Here is a 14,322-nt window from a genome sequence, read left to right as displayed (position 1 = left end):
AAACCTGAAAAGGGAGGCCTCAAGGAACCAGAAAATACCTGGAGAAGCCCAGGAAAGCAACCCATCAAGTTTTCTGAACTGCAGGGTTCACTCTATGCTTCTGATCCCATCTGGCTATCAAAGTTACTGAGAATTGAATTAATCTGCACATCACTACTCAGATCACACACTATCCACTGGGTTGCATACATACATAAAATGGATCTGAAGAGCACTGCTAAGGATACGGAACTGATATTGGAACTGCAGCCCTCAGAACTCACCCTGAATCTAACCAGGTCTTTTAAAAAATACGGACATTGTTGACAGGATTTGTACAAAATCCAAAGGCTTAACAGTATATCTGAATAATAAACTATTCAAAATATCCAGGATAGAACCCCCCCAAATTGCTCAAATATGAAAAAACAGGAAAATCTCAATTCACATGAAAAAAAGATGAGAGCTACCAGCTAGCATTAAAATGACACACATTGAAATTATCTGATAGACTTCAAAACAGCTATTACATGAATATTCCAGTAAGCAACTAACTGTATATGCTCTTGAGACAAATTGAAATATCAAATTCTCGGCAAAGAAATAAAAATATAAAGAATAGGAATTTTAGAACTGAAAAACAATTGAAATTTGAAAATAGAAGTAAAGATGACTCAATTACAGAATGGAAATAACAGAGGAAAGGGTTAGTGAAATGGAAGACAAAAGTGAGGTATGGTGGCACACGCCTATTATCCCAGGTACTTGGGAGGCGCAAGCTTGAGGCCAGCCTGAGTGATTTCATGAGATCCTGTCTCAAAATAAATAAAAATGGCTGGAGGTATAGCTCAGAGGTAGAACACTTCTGGGTTCCCTTTTCTGGGAAAGGAAAAAAAAGGGTAAGGGATACTTTACACCCCATGAAATCAGCATTACCCCCCACTACAAAGGACAAAAATATAAAGAAAATTACAGATAGGGCTGGGGTTGTGGCTCAGTGGTACAGCATTTGCCTACCATATGTGAGGCACTGCGTTCGATCCCCGGCACCACGTACAAAATAAATAAAATAAAGGTATTGTGTCCATCTGTAACTAAAAAATATTTTAAAAAGAAAATTACAGATCAATATTCTTCACGAACATAGATGCAAAATCCTCAACAAAATAGCAAACCAATTCCAACAATATATCTAAAAAATCATTCACCAGGCAGGACCACATGGAATTTTATCCTGGGAATGTAAGACTGTTTCAATAATCAAAATCAATTAATGTATTCCACCATATTAATAATCTAAGGGGGGGATGCCCTTAGATTAGATTTGTTGATCTGATCAGATCAACAGATGCAGAAGAAAAAGACAAAATTCAACAGTGACTCGTACCAAAAACTAGGAATAGAAAGAAATGCTTCAACATAAAGCATACCTTAGAAAAACCCATAGCTAATATCATACATAATGATGAAAGACTGAATGGTTTCTTCCTAAGACAAGGCAAGAATGTCCACTCTTATCCTTCTTACCTTCTTTCTTTATTGCACTAAAAGGCCTGGCCAGTACAATAAAGCAAAAATAAGAGACAAAAGACAGACTGGAAAAGAAGAAATAAAATTATTTCTATGTGCAGATGACAGGATTTTCTATGTAGAAAATTCCAGGAAAGCTATAAGAAAATTCCTAGAAAAGGTAAGTTTAACAAGGTCATATGATACAGGTTAATATATTATCAATGTACAATTAAAATATATTTATTTGTATAGAATAAATTTAAATGAACTAGCTGTAAGTCAGATGAATTCCGACAATAATATATAAGCAGTTAGAAGATAGGTGTTTCTATTTCATTGACTAGTTAATTACCTAGTTTATATATTACCTGGGAAAAAGTTGCTGTCCCCTTAACTTAGTGTAACTATTGTGCCACAGGGGTCCCTTCCTTCTTGGAGAGAATGTCTGCAGCATCACTGGGGACTCAGGTAAGTTTGATCTCCTATACTTACTGCTTTGGACTTTCCTTAGAGGAATGCCAGGCTCCTCCTCTTCCGTAGGCAGCTCAGCACCTTGTAGAAAAGCATGGATCTCAGGGTGCAGGTCATCCATACCAGCTTCCCCTGAGGCCAGTGCTCTGCAGTGCAATACCAAGGCAACATCTTGGTTATAGAAATGAAAATACCGGCATACTCTACTTGCTTCATGCACACAGCCATTATCCAGGAGGTGCCCAATCAATAAGTTTAGTGACTCCTGCTCCTTCCAATTCAATCTATTCTCGCATGTCTCTCTGGATGGAAGGCCATTAAGTTCTAAGTATTTTGATGTGTTCAAAGCAGCCACCTTGGAGAAGGAAAACTCACTGGCTAAGCTATCAAAGGAAAGTTCACCACTAGTTGAGATCTGTTGAGAAAATCTAGGCTCTATTTCCTCCTGATTCCCTGTGAAGTTGTGCTGGGTAATGCGACAGATCCAAATCTGCTTCTCCAGTTCCTCCAGCTTGTTCAAGGGCACTGGGTCCTCCTGGGCAACCCAGTGTCCTGCCAGGGTGAGCAGCAAATGACGTTCCTCAACACTGCTTCGTCCAACTGGGTGCTCAAATGCCACAAGGGCTTGGTCAGAGAAAAAGGAAGAAGCTGCTTTATTTGAAATGGAATTTTTCTTAAAATTCTCATGACATTTTTTCCAAAAATCAATTCTTGCTTGTTTCAGGGACCACTGTTCAATGTGTTTTAGCGTCTGCATTTCTTGTGTGATCTGTAAAATTTAAAAAGTAAGATTTAGCCTTTCCTGAATAAAGAAGCATCATAAACATTAATGCTCCCTAAGTATACCATACTTGCTAAACTCAAATCAGAGAAAATGGAATTTTACTATAGATAACCCTCGAGATTTTCTGGAAAGTTAAGGTATAAATAAAAACCAATTCTCAATTCATATAACACAAATGAACTTAAAAAGGAAGCTATCTTATATTTTATTCTATTCAAAGAAAAATAGTTGCAGTACATCAATCAGGCCTCACATTTTAAAGCATACTTTCTTCAGAAATGGACATCCTAGCTAATCCACTTCTGAAAAATAATGTTTGTGTTAAAAAGGTAGAAGGCCCCATTACCTATATACTGCCATCTCTTTTGGTTCTCTGTTCAACACTGGTTTAAAAAGCTAAGATCTGAATAAGTTAAAGGACTAATGATACCTCTTTAATAACCACGTTGTCCACAGGTAACTCAGCTAATTCTGCTACCTTCCTGGCCAAAGCAAACTGTCCATCCATCTGCAGTCTTTCCAAAATAGATCTACATTCATGCTGAAAATTCTCAGTGCTGTAGCTGGTAATAATTACATGATTAATGGCTATGGATGTATCCTTCAAAATTTGGCTAAGGACACACAGCTTCTTCATATCTGGACCTGTGCCAAAGAGAAAAAGATACAAATACTTAACAAAATGCTGCTATAGCATTTAAAAAGTTATGAAAAATCAAAAAATATGTTTAAAGGAAAAATAAAAATTTATTTTTTACTCTGATTGATTAGCAGAAGCCATGGGGTAGGGGTAGTTCCTAAATGCCAAAAAAAAACAAAAAAAAGACTTCGCCTGCAAAATTCTAAACAGAAAAGTTTGGTTTAAATTGCTTGCCCTGTAGTAAGAATGTTACAAATTGGCATATGAATTCAATCTATGCATGTGGCTTTATATACTGGACAGAGGTTGGGAATCTTAGATATAGTAGCAATGCAATAGCCTTGAGAAGATTTTAGCCATTTGCTCAGGCTAGTCCCATCTCTGAATTTTTCTCTTACCTTCATCAAATTTGTCAAATTTCATCAAATCAGCCATCAAAAAAAAAAAAAAAAAAAAAAAACCGAACTTGATTTATTTATTTAATGTGGTGCTGAGGATCAAACCCAGTCCTGCATACATGTGAGGCAAGCGCTCTACCACCAAGCCACAGCCCCAGCCCTCAGTCATTTTTTCATTCACTGCAGACACACATCCTGGGGATCAAGACAAAGAATGCGCAGGGCAGTAGAAATTGCAGCTGGTCAAAAACCCAGGTTTGAATTTGGCACCCTGTATTCAGAATGGAACATCATTTGCTCCTCCTGACATCTATCTACTTAACAATGGAGACTCAGCTGAGGTTTTCCTAATGTCCCTGGAAATTATTATCCCAGTAAAACTAAGAATTTTCCAAAGGGCCAGAGGTGTAGCTCAGTGGTAGAACACTTGCCTAGAATGTATGAGGTCTTGAGTTTGATCCCCAAAGATTCAAAACTAACCAACCGTCAATTCTCTCACAAAAATTTAGTGGCTCGGTTTGCTTCCACTCACAAATACTCTACGCAGAGCCTAATTATGTCCTCATATAGGGAGGGGAATGAGAAACATGCCATGTAGGCCATTTCCAATGCCAGTTGCTGGGCAGTGGTCTGATATAAGCAGGTTATTGTGTAACCCTGCACAATAACCAATGTACAATATGGGCTTCCTGGGTTTCTTTGCTGCCATCATGTAGTACACAGGCTTTGAAAGAACATATTTCTGTTCTCTTAAGCAGAAACACAATACACACACACACACACACACACATATATACACACACACACACACACACACACACATGACACAAATATTCTATAAAAATAGAATATGAATAAAAGTATTATAGTAATGGTTAACAATGTAGTCAGTCCTTGTAATTATTAAAAGAAATTACAAATCATGGCAAATTACAGGAAATTCATTTCAGGAAAAATTAAATCACTACAGATCAATGAAAACATCTATCTGTTCATCTGGTCTGCACAGTACTGAAAAGTAATATTTTTATATGCACTGCATTTTGGAAACACTTCTTTCAGTCATCAAACCAAAAGCCTACAACACTTGGCACTGAGCCTAGCATTCTGCCAGTGTTCCGTGCAGACCTTAGCTTTCCAGTTGAACATCCATGAGTTTAAATGTGAAAATATAACCCTAGTAGTGAAACATTAGAATATAGTATAAAGGAACAACATCATTCAACAAAAATTTGAAATTAAGTGATTGAGAGAGTAAAGTAGCATTTGTTTAATTCAGTCAGCAACAAGCTTAGAGAGTGCCAACATCTAGAGGAATTTGTAATAAAATTAAGCATGTGTCTGAAATGTTCAAAATAACCCCACCCACCACCCCATACTGAGGATTGAATCTAAGGATGCTCTACCACTGAGCTACAACCCCAGTTCTTTTTATATTTTATTTTGAGATAGGGTCTCACTAAGTTACCCAGGCTGGCCTCAAACTTGCCATCCTCTTGCCTTAGCCTCCTGAGTTGCTGGACTATTAGTGGGCACCACCAAGTGTGACCTTCAAAATGAATCATGCATTCCTAAAACAGTGCTTGTGACCTTGAGCAATGATGACATGTTAAGGTTACTTGCCAGAGAGAACGGCACTGACACTTTAGTGTAAAGGCATACCAGGGGAAAATGCAGCTATTTGACAAACAGCTTAGAATAAGATGACTGGTTATATTACTACATTAGATGGCACTGTACTGAAACTTGAAGTTACCTGTAACCTCTTCACACTCAATTATGAACCATAAATATAATGTTATACATCTTTATTTCCTGATTGCCCTCCTAAAATAATTTCAAGATTAAGGAAATTAACTTTTTTTTTTTTTTTTTTTTTGGCAGTAGTGCTGGGGATTGAACCCAGGGCCAACTGAACTAAATCCCCAGCAATAAGGAAACTAATTTCTTAATAGCAAATTCAGGGTAAGAACTCTTACCATCAGAGAAGAGATGCTGTACTCCAACCAACAGCTGTAAGAGCTTCCCCAACTCGTATTGTGTCTGACACTGCTGTGGCATAAGCTTCAAAAGGAAACACACCTGATCCTTCAGCCATGTGGCAGGGATGATAGGGGGGACCCCAGTGGCCTTTGTGTAAAGCTGTGGGGGGGAAAAAAGGAGAGGTGGGCTCAGGGAGATTGGCTCACAGGAATAACAAATCAAAACCTCCAAATTTGGAAATGAAGCCAAGACACCCTAAAAAGTGATTTCCTATCAAAAAAGAAGATGCCTGCATCAGGTTCTTTCCAAATGGCAGGCAATGGTAATGGGGCTCAGAAGACAGACAAAAACAAGCCCTCCTTAGCAGCTTTGCACTTCATCCCTTTATGGGAAGTTCCTATATAGAGCTGTGTGTATGAAAGTCAAGAGTCCTACAGAATTCAACACTAACTATGGAGTTTACTCCTAGAAGGTCCCCTCAGTGACTATCAAATTAACAGCCCTGTGAGTTGTTATAACCAGACATGTGTCCCTTGGCAGCTTCTTTAGAAAAGGATCTAGGCTTGCCCTCAAGTTCAAAAGATTTTGAATTCATATTATGAAGACTTCTTAGACTTGCTAACCATTGCTGAGCTGGTTCTACTACATACTTGGCTGGTACACAATATCTTTATTTATTTTTTTATGTGGTGCTGAGAATCGAACCCAGTGCCTCACACATGCTAGGCAAGCATTCTACTGCTGAGCCACAACCCCAGCCCCAGATGACATTTTCATTAAAGGATTTGAGTAAAATGCCTGGGTTCATATCATTTCGGTCATATGCTAAAAATATTAATGAGTCTAAGTAGCAGGCTGTATTTCTACAAGAAGGTGTGACAAAGATACCTAAGAAACTGCACCTGAGACTAAGGGGAGTGGTGTTTTCCCATATAATGCTTCTTTTGTTAATTCATTCCTGATTTTCATTTGGCCCGTAGGTTTGTATTATTTGAAAAAAAAAAAAAATGAAAGACTAATATTTGGTCCTTAGTCTAGCTTCATAATTCACTCTAGACTTACACAACATAATAAAAAAAAATACTGGTATTTTTGTGTAATAAAGTCTTAACTCCCTGCTTTCAATAGATAGACAGACAGACAGATAGATAAGCACCAAAAACTTATAATTCATTAGGTCTGGATTAGGCCCTAATCTTGGTTGGAGATGTCTGCATACCTCTGACCACACTGTAAAAGTCACTCTAAAACATGCACTAATGCTTTTTGGCTGTGCTGTAGATTTTTAGAAGCACATTATTCCCTTGAATGAAATGTCCAAGAATGCTAAGATCTTAAGGAATGCCTTATAAAATCCTATATCAGGGCTGGGATTGTGGCTCAGCGGTAGAGCACTCACCTAGCACATGTGAGGCCCTGGGTATGATCCTCAGCAGCACATAAAAATAAATAAATAAAATAAAGGTAGTGTGTCTAACTAAAAAAAAAATCCTATATTATATTACTGCTCTCTCCTTATTGCTACCTAGAATTTTCTTCTCTACCCACTTCCCTACATCCTATGTGGTCTTACCTGACTATTTCTTTCTTTCTTTTTTGGTGGGGGAGGTGGGTGGAGGTGGTAACGGGGATTGAACAGAACACTCAACCACTGAGCTATATCCCCAGCCCCCGCACCCTTTAAAATTTTTTTGTTTTTAGCTGTAGATGAACACAATACCTTTATTTATCTTTTTATGTGATGCTTAAGATCAAACCCAGGACCTCACACATGCTAGGTAAACCCTCTACCACTGAACCACAGTCCCAGCCCCTCAGCTCTTTTTTTTTTTTTTTTTTTGAGAGAGAGAGAGAGAGAGAGAAATTTTTTTAATATTTATTTTTTAGTTTTCGGCAGACACAACATCTTTGTATGTGGTGCTGAGGATCGAACCCAGGCCGCACGCATGCCAGGTATGCGCGCTACCGCTTGAGCCACATCCCCAGCCTCTCAACTCTTTTTTGAATTTTATTTAGAGACAAGGTCTCACTGAGTTGCTTAGTACCTCGCCATTGCTGAGGCTGGCCTTGAACTTTCAATCCTCCTGCCTCAGTCGCCTGAGCCTCTGGGATTACAGGCATGTGCCACTGCACTGTTTTTTTCCTTTCTTAAAAAAACAAAAAAAAATTTTGGGGGGGGGGGGGTTTGGTACCAGGGATTGAACCCAGTGGCACTTACCACTGAGCCACATCCGTATCCTTTTTTGTTTTATTTTGAGACAGGCTCTCCCTAAGTTGCTTTGAGTCTTGCTAAGTTGCTGAGGCTGTCTTTGAATTTGTGATCCTCCTGCTTCAGCCTCCCAAGCCACTGGGACTACAGGTATGTGCCATCATGTCCCACTCTTCCTCTCTTAAATTTTAATAGTGCTTACCTGATATCCCTTTTTTCTTGGGGAGGGGGGATTTTGCCCAGGTGAGCATCAAGTGATCACCCTGCCTCAGTCTCCTAAGTAGTTGGGACTACAGTCTACACCATTGAGCCTGGCTTACCCTCTACCTTAAAGGAAGATCATTCTACTTCTGGAGAGACTCAAATGGGATGACATGAGATGATAGAACACTAGAGTTGGCTTATTATTAGCTACTATTCCCACTTAGATTTTGTTACTACATGTTTTCTACATCCCTTCTGGTGGGACTTTGATTCTCAGAAAAACCACACCTATTCTTGATTATTCTGAGTGTCCTTATTAAAATCAGTTGGGATTAGGGCAGTAGTCCTTAGCTTTTACTTAATTAATTGTTTACCTTACTCTGTTGCAGACAGAATTGGTTAAAGGAAAAAAATAATGGAAGGAAAGGGCTGAAGCAAAGATGGGAGCAGATGCACTCCTTCTCCAGGGGACGCTAGGTAGTCACGTGAGAATATGAAGGTACTTAGGAGGACCCTCCACAGAGAGTAATAGGTTGAGGAAATTCACATGTCTAGTTCCTCTGATTTAAGAGCTCTAACCTTAGTCAAATATCTGACTCAGTATTTTCAAATATATAACCTTTATATCTTCATTACAATTTAAGACCAGTATGACTCAGAAGAAAAGCCTGTACTATGGTTCTACCTGATGTATTTTTTGAGTGGAAGAGATAAATATTTTTGTCTCATGTACATAGAACTCTTTGGGGGTATAAAAGGCAGAAGTACTGCAAGCCCCCAATTAGAACTAAGACATATTCCCCTCTTCCTTTCTTATAACTTTACAGAGTTAATAAGCTTGGCATGATGAACAGGCCCCAAACAAGCATCTAAAGAGGTAACCCCTGAAATTGACCATATATTCCAGAAACATTTAGACAGTGACTTCCAGAAGTATTGAAAGAAAACATTTTCTGTCACAGTGAATACAGCACACTTTCCCTCATCTGGAGAACATTAACAAGGCAGAAGAGCAACATTCAATACTCTGGAGCTATCCTGGGATTGGCAAAAGGTGGCCCACATGCCACCACTCTCTTGTTTTGTGGGCACAGCACAGACTATTAATCCTTTTCCCATTGAGGTTGGCTGCAGCACCAGGATATCAATCACAGTAGTGCATTACATGAAACCTCCCTTCATGGCAACTGATGAGATAATATAAGAGAGCCCACTACAACTCCTGTCCTGGCTTCCCCATGTCTGGACTGGTGCAAACGATATAATTTGAATTACACCAAATAACCACTATCACCCTGCTACTCCATCCCAACTACCAGTAGACAACCAACAAACCAGCCAGTTTCAGATCAGTGAGAAAAAGCACTATAATTCCAACTTACAGTTTCAAGGTTCTTCTGGAACTCCAAAAGTTTAGCTTTGGCTTCCTTATAATTCTTGAAGAACAAACATAGTTCATACATCTCCATCATCAGGAGTAATGGGGAGTCCTTTGGAAAAGAGTTTGAAATCATAAAATCCTGAACTTGATATTTTCTCAGTGAAAAATGCCAACTAACAGGATGTTAGGTGCTATTAGTAATAGCTTCATAGTAGAATTAAGTCATTTATGTGTGTGTATGTATGTCCCCCTCCCACACCAGGGATTGAATCCAGGGGTACTTAATCAATGAGCCACACCCCCAACCCTTTTTTATTTTTTTTATTTTGAGAGGCAGTCTAAGTTACTTAGGGCCTTGCTAGTTGCTGAGGCTAGCCTCAAACTTGCAATCTGTCTGCCTCAGTGCCCTGAACTCCTGGGATTACAGGTGTGTGCCACCATGCCCAGCAAATCTGTGTGTGTGTTCAAGAAGGAAAGTTAAATTTATATTTCCTTTTCCTTTTGGATAACAGACACTAAGGCTGGGCACAATTAACAAATCCATTTTCTGTTTATTCTATATTTGATCTAATGCACATGGCAGAAAACACTCTACTAGTGATACCACAGTGTCTCCAACATACACTCCTGGACAATGGGCTTCCCTCCTCATCACTCCATCACTTTCAGCAAGAGTTGGAGGGTGGGTCACAGGACAGGAGTTTGGGTGGGATCAGAAAGTAAGAGTTTGAACTATGATTATGCCACATATTAAGGTATTATAAATTCTTGGATAGGTTACTTAGGTTCTATGAGCATTAGTTTACTAGTCTGTAAAATGAGGACGCTACCACTTCATAATATCCTCACATATTATCTTTGTATTGAAATGTATAGTACTAAGAAAATGTATATAAAGCACTGTGCTAAATCAATGATAGGACTGGGGGTGCAGCTCAGTGGTAAAGTGCTTGCCTAGCATATGCAGGGACCTGGATTCAATCCCTAATACCACACAGAAAAAATAATAAAACAATAAAGTAACTCTTACTACCTTAAAGAAAAGCTGGAAAGCTCTGATGAGAATTTTGCTCTTCTGCCTTGTTAATAATGTTCTCCAGATGAAGGAAAGGTCCTCAAGGTCCCAGGTATGGTCCTCTATTGAGCCCTGAATGTGTCCCACTGCTTCATCTGCAACACTGTCCTCCACAGAAGTAATGATCCAAACACAGAGACAAGGAATAGCACTGGCATCCTGCCATTGGAAAGAAATTTTCAAAATAAAATAACGGGGCCTGCATTACCTAACATGTACAAATGCTACAGATGGATATTTCCTATTTAGCAAAAGTCACCAAATTAGTTTGAAAGATTTACAAATGTAACAAACTCTAATGAACAATTAAATAACTATTAATAAAATATCATGCAAAATGAGGAAGATCAAAAGGCCAAGAAGACAGAAAAAGAGTTAGAATGCTCTTCACTGATATGCCAATTACTATGAATCATGTCCCCCTTCTTTGCTACACAAGGTGCTAAAGAAGCAGTGGTAGTCTGTCTACCAAAGTGTCTGCTAGAAAATCAATGCTGCCAGTTCACTGAATGTCAAGGTACAAGGAAGTGAACAAATGTCCCAAAGCCCGAGCTGCAGAAGCACAAAAAAATTTCAGTGATCTTGGAAACATGCTGGAGACTGTCATCATCACAAAACTCTGATTACCAGTGTTCCTTGTCCCATGTTACTTTTTCTATTGTTCTCTAGGTGTTAATTTAAGCTTCTCATAATCTTCACCTGAATACATGAAGCTAGGACACTGAGGATAGGAGCCTGCTGTTTCAATGCTTCAGCTAAGAGCCAGCGCCAGGAATCTGGCTCCTCTGAGCACTGGAGCAGAGTTTCAAAGAAATTAGTCATCTCTTCTTTATTTCTCTGGAGTTCCTGGGGGCACTCATTGCAGACTTGATCACTGTCCACTATAGAACTGGACACTGATGGAAAATTCTCAAAAGCCAACTTTAAGTGGTCTTGAAGAATTGGGCTGAAGTACTGGAGAAGGGACTTCACCTGGAAAGCATATTAGATGATTAAAACAAGAAAACCAACTTTCAGGGGCTGGGGTTGTGGCTCAGTGGTTGAGCGCTCACCTCACACTTGCAAGACCCGGGTTCGATACTCAGCACCACATAAAAATACATAAGTAAAATAAAGGTATTGTGTCCAACTACAACTAAAAAATTTAAAAAAGGAAAAAAAAAGAAAACCAACTTTCAGTTTCAGGTAAAGCTGAACAACTTATATAAAAGTGTATGCAAAATTATTCTCTCTCACCCTACACTCTATCAGAGGTAATCATATAATTTTACAAAGCTGTCTGTTGCCTTTTGAGTAAAATTTCATATTCGATCTGGAGTAAACACTCTTTAGCATTAATGACTAGTCCATTCTCTGATGCCAACCCACTGAACTCTTAGTAAAAACCAATGTCATATCAAACAAAAGCCAATATCTACACAATAAAAGAATACCATCTTCTAAGAAGCGTTCCAATTTCCTCTTGAGTTAATAGCCAACAATCATGACTTACCTCCTCTGGTTGGAAGTTATGGAGTTGGCTGTGAATAATAAACTGCAGCCAATCATTTGCTTGGGCACATTCTTGAAGGTAAGATGTGCTCAGTCTCATATTATGGAGCCTGCAGAATTGTATCACTAATGCCCACTGGCTGCTAGATTCACTGGATAATCTATAATCAGAATTAGGAATGGGATGGTAGAGGAAAAAAAATCTTATTAAAATCTAGCATTAGTCTGAAACTGGAAAATTAGTAAAAAATAAAATAAATGCAATCACAGTGTACTTTCTAAAAAGTTTTTAGAACTGGAGATGTAGCTCATGTTTAGCATGTGTGCATCCCTGGGTTCAATCCCTAATGCTACAAAAAAAGAAATACCAATATTTATTGGGTATGAAGCACCTCTTCATCTCTAAAGAGGAAATCACCATTGGCAAGTTAAATCCATTCTCCATTTATTTAGTGTACGCTGCGTGCCGAATGAGTAAAAAATCAGGTATAGGGGGATTTTAGTGAAAATACCAAATGATTAGGTCAACAAAGGTTGGCACAGTTTATTAGAAAAGAGGTTGCAAACACAAACCTCTTCATTTCATGCTGCTGAATGTTATTCCATGTACCTTCTTCTAAGAGAACAAGCAATTCTTCTAAGGTGGCCTTTTCATCATCTGCCAGTTTAGGTAGTTTTTCAGCTATAAGAAATATACACACAAAAAAAGTATGAGCTAGGCATGGTGGCACATGCCTGTAATCCCAATTGTTCAGGAGGCTGAAGCAGGAGGATCATTTGGGCCCAGAAGTTTCAAGCCAGCCTGGGCAAAACACACCCACACACATACACACCACACACCCATATATTTATATAAAATAACATTTATTTATATATTTTATTTATATGTGTATGTGTAGATATATATACCTGCATATCTAAATATATATATATGAAATACAGGCAGCTCCTATTGAAGGTATGTGAAAGGACGATATATATACACACACCCTGACTCAAAAAAAAAATAGAAAAACAGCTGAGGATGTGGCTCAGTGCTAAAAATGTCTGTGGGTTGAATCCCTGGTACCAATAAATAAACAAGCCAACAAATAAATAAAATCAGCCCCATAAAGAAAAAGAGCTATACCTAAAGACTCTCTGATAAAGCAGTACTGAGCATCTTCATTTCTATACTTGTAGCTTAAAATTATATTGGCTACTTTCATATCAACTCTGAGCTTGAGGCTGTCAAGGCCAAGCAATTCCAAGAAACACACACAGGCAGCTCCTATTGAAGGTATGTGGAAGGACGAGAGCCCCAAGACATAGGCCTCCTTGCCTACTTGCTGGATCCTGAAAAAGAAAGGAACTGAAATTACTTAAGCACATAAAATCTATCTCACCAGGAAAAGCAAATGGAATTACACTGGTAACACTACAATGCCAGACATGTGATTTTTTGACCCCCACCTTTCCCTTTTTGCACCCCTTGTGCACATTCATTTGGGTTTTAGGTAACTTTTTAGTTGTCTTCTTTCTTCATAACTCCCATACCCTTCGGTATCTTTCCCTACTCAGTTCACACTACTCTTGCTTCCAACTTCACCCAGAAAACAGCAGAACTTCAAAAACCTATCAACTTGTGATCTTATTGATTATGAGTATGTACCCAAACTACCAAAAAAAATTAATAGCACTTGAAGTTTGACATTTTGAAGCACATTTCAGAAGACTCAAATAAATGCACTGTGTGTGTGGAAAATGTTCTGGAAAGATGCACATGACATTATCAACCATGTTTACTATTGGAATGGGAGATTTGAGGGACTTCTTTCATTTTCATTTTTCTGAACTACTTAACTTGCCGTAAAAAATGTATTCCTTGCCAGGTGCTGTGGCGCACACCTGTAATCCTAGTAGCTCCAGAGGCTAAGGCATGAGGATTGCTATTCAAAGCCAGCTTCAGCAAAAGCAAGGTGCTAAGCAACTCAGTGAGACCCTGTCTAAATAAAACGAAAAATACGGCTGGGGATGTGGGTCAGTGGTCGAGTGCCCCCAAGTTCAATTCTAGTACTGAAAAAAAAAAAAAAAGCATTTGTTAAGTATCAAACCAAAAAAAAAAAAAATCTATATTTAGCTGATTATATTGAATACATTGTCCAATTCTTTTTTGGCGGGGTTGGGGTGGTACTGAGGATTGAACTCAGGGGCAC

The 14,322-nt window shown here is 38.7% G+C and overlaps 1 protein-coding gene and 1 long non-coding RNA gene across 8 annotated transcripts in view; one reads left to right on the top strand and one right to left on the bottom strand.

Moving 5' to 3' along the window:
* The window catches only part of SPG11 (SPG11 vesicle trafficking associated, spatacsin), a 79,218-nt gene that overhangs the window by 13,194 nt on the left and 51,702 nt on the right, over positions 1–14,322 (bottom strand). For all 6 annotated transcript variants that reach the window (XM_081288796.1, XM_081288797.1, XM_081288792.1 and 3 more), the window contains 9 exons: positions 13,257–13,462; positions 12,701–12,809; positions 12,129–12,288; positions 11,336–11,608; positions 10,595–10,795; positions 9,563–9,670; positions 5,764–5,926; positions 3,177–3,391; positions 1,984–2,731 (listed from right to left, as the gene is read on the bottom strand). In XM_081288796.1, coding sequence (XP_081144922.1) covers positions 1,984–2,731; positions 3,177–3,391; positions 5,764–5,926; positions 9,563–9,670; positions 10,595–10,795; positions 11,336–11,608; positions 12,129–12,288; positions 12,701–12,809; positions 13,257–13,462 — 2,183 coding nt within the window. The remainder of the gene's footprint in view (positions 1–1,983; positions 2,732–3,176; positions 3,392–5,763; positions 5,927–9,562; positions 9,671–10,594; positions 10,796–11,335; positions 11,609–12,128; positions 12,289–12,700; positions 12,810–13,256; positions 13,463–14,322) is intronic.
* Positions 1–14,322, top strand: part of LOC308646151 — a 50,105-nt gene that overhangs the window by 2,063 nt on the left and 33,720 nt on the right. Inside the window, exons 2-4 of one of the 2 annotated variants that reach the window (XR_014021329.1) lie at positions 1,910–1,959; positions 8,030–8,126; positions 11,306–11,428. This is a non-coding gene — a long non-coding RNA (uncharacterized lncRNA). Of the gene's footprint in view, positions 1–1,909; positions 1,960–8,029; positions 8,127–11,305; positions 11,429–14,322 lie in introns of those variants that run through there. The other variant, XR_014021328.1, reaches the window with a different exon arrangement.

Source organism: Spermophilus citellus (assembly GCF_964194105.1).
Source record: "Spermophilus citellus genome assembly, chromosome: 4".
NCBI lineage: Eukaryota > Metazoa > Chordata > Mammalia > Rodentia > Sciuridae > Spermophilus > Spermophilus citellus.
The sequence above is the reverse complement of the archived record's forward strand: the minus strand, read 5'-3'. Positions and strand labels throughout refer to the sequence as shown.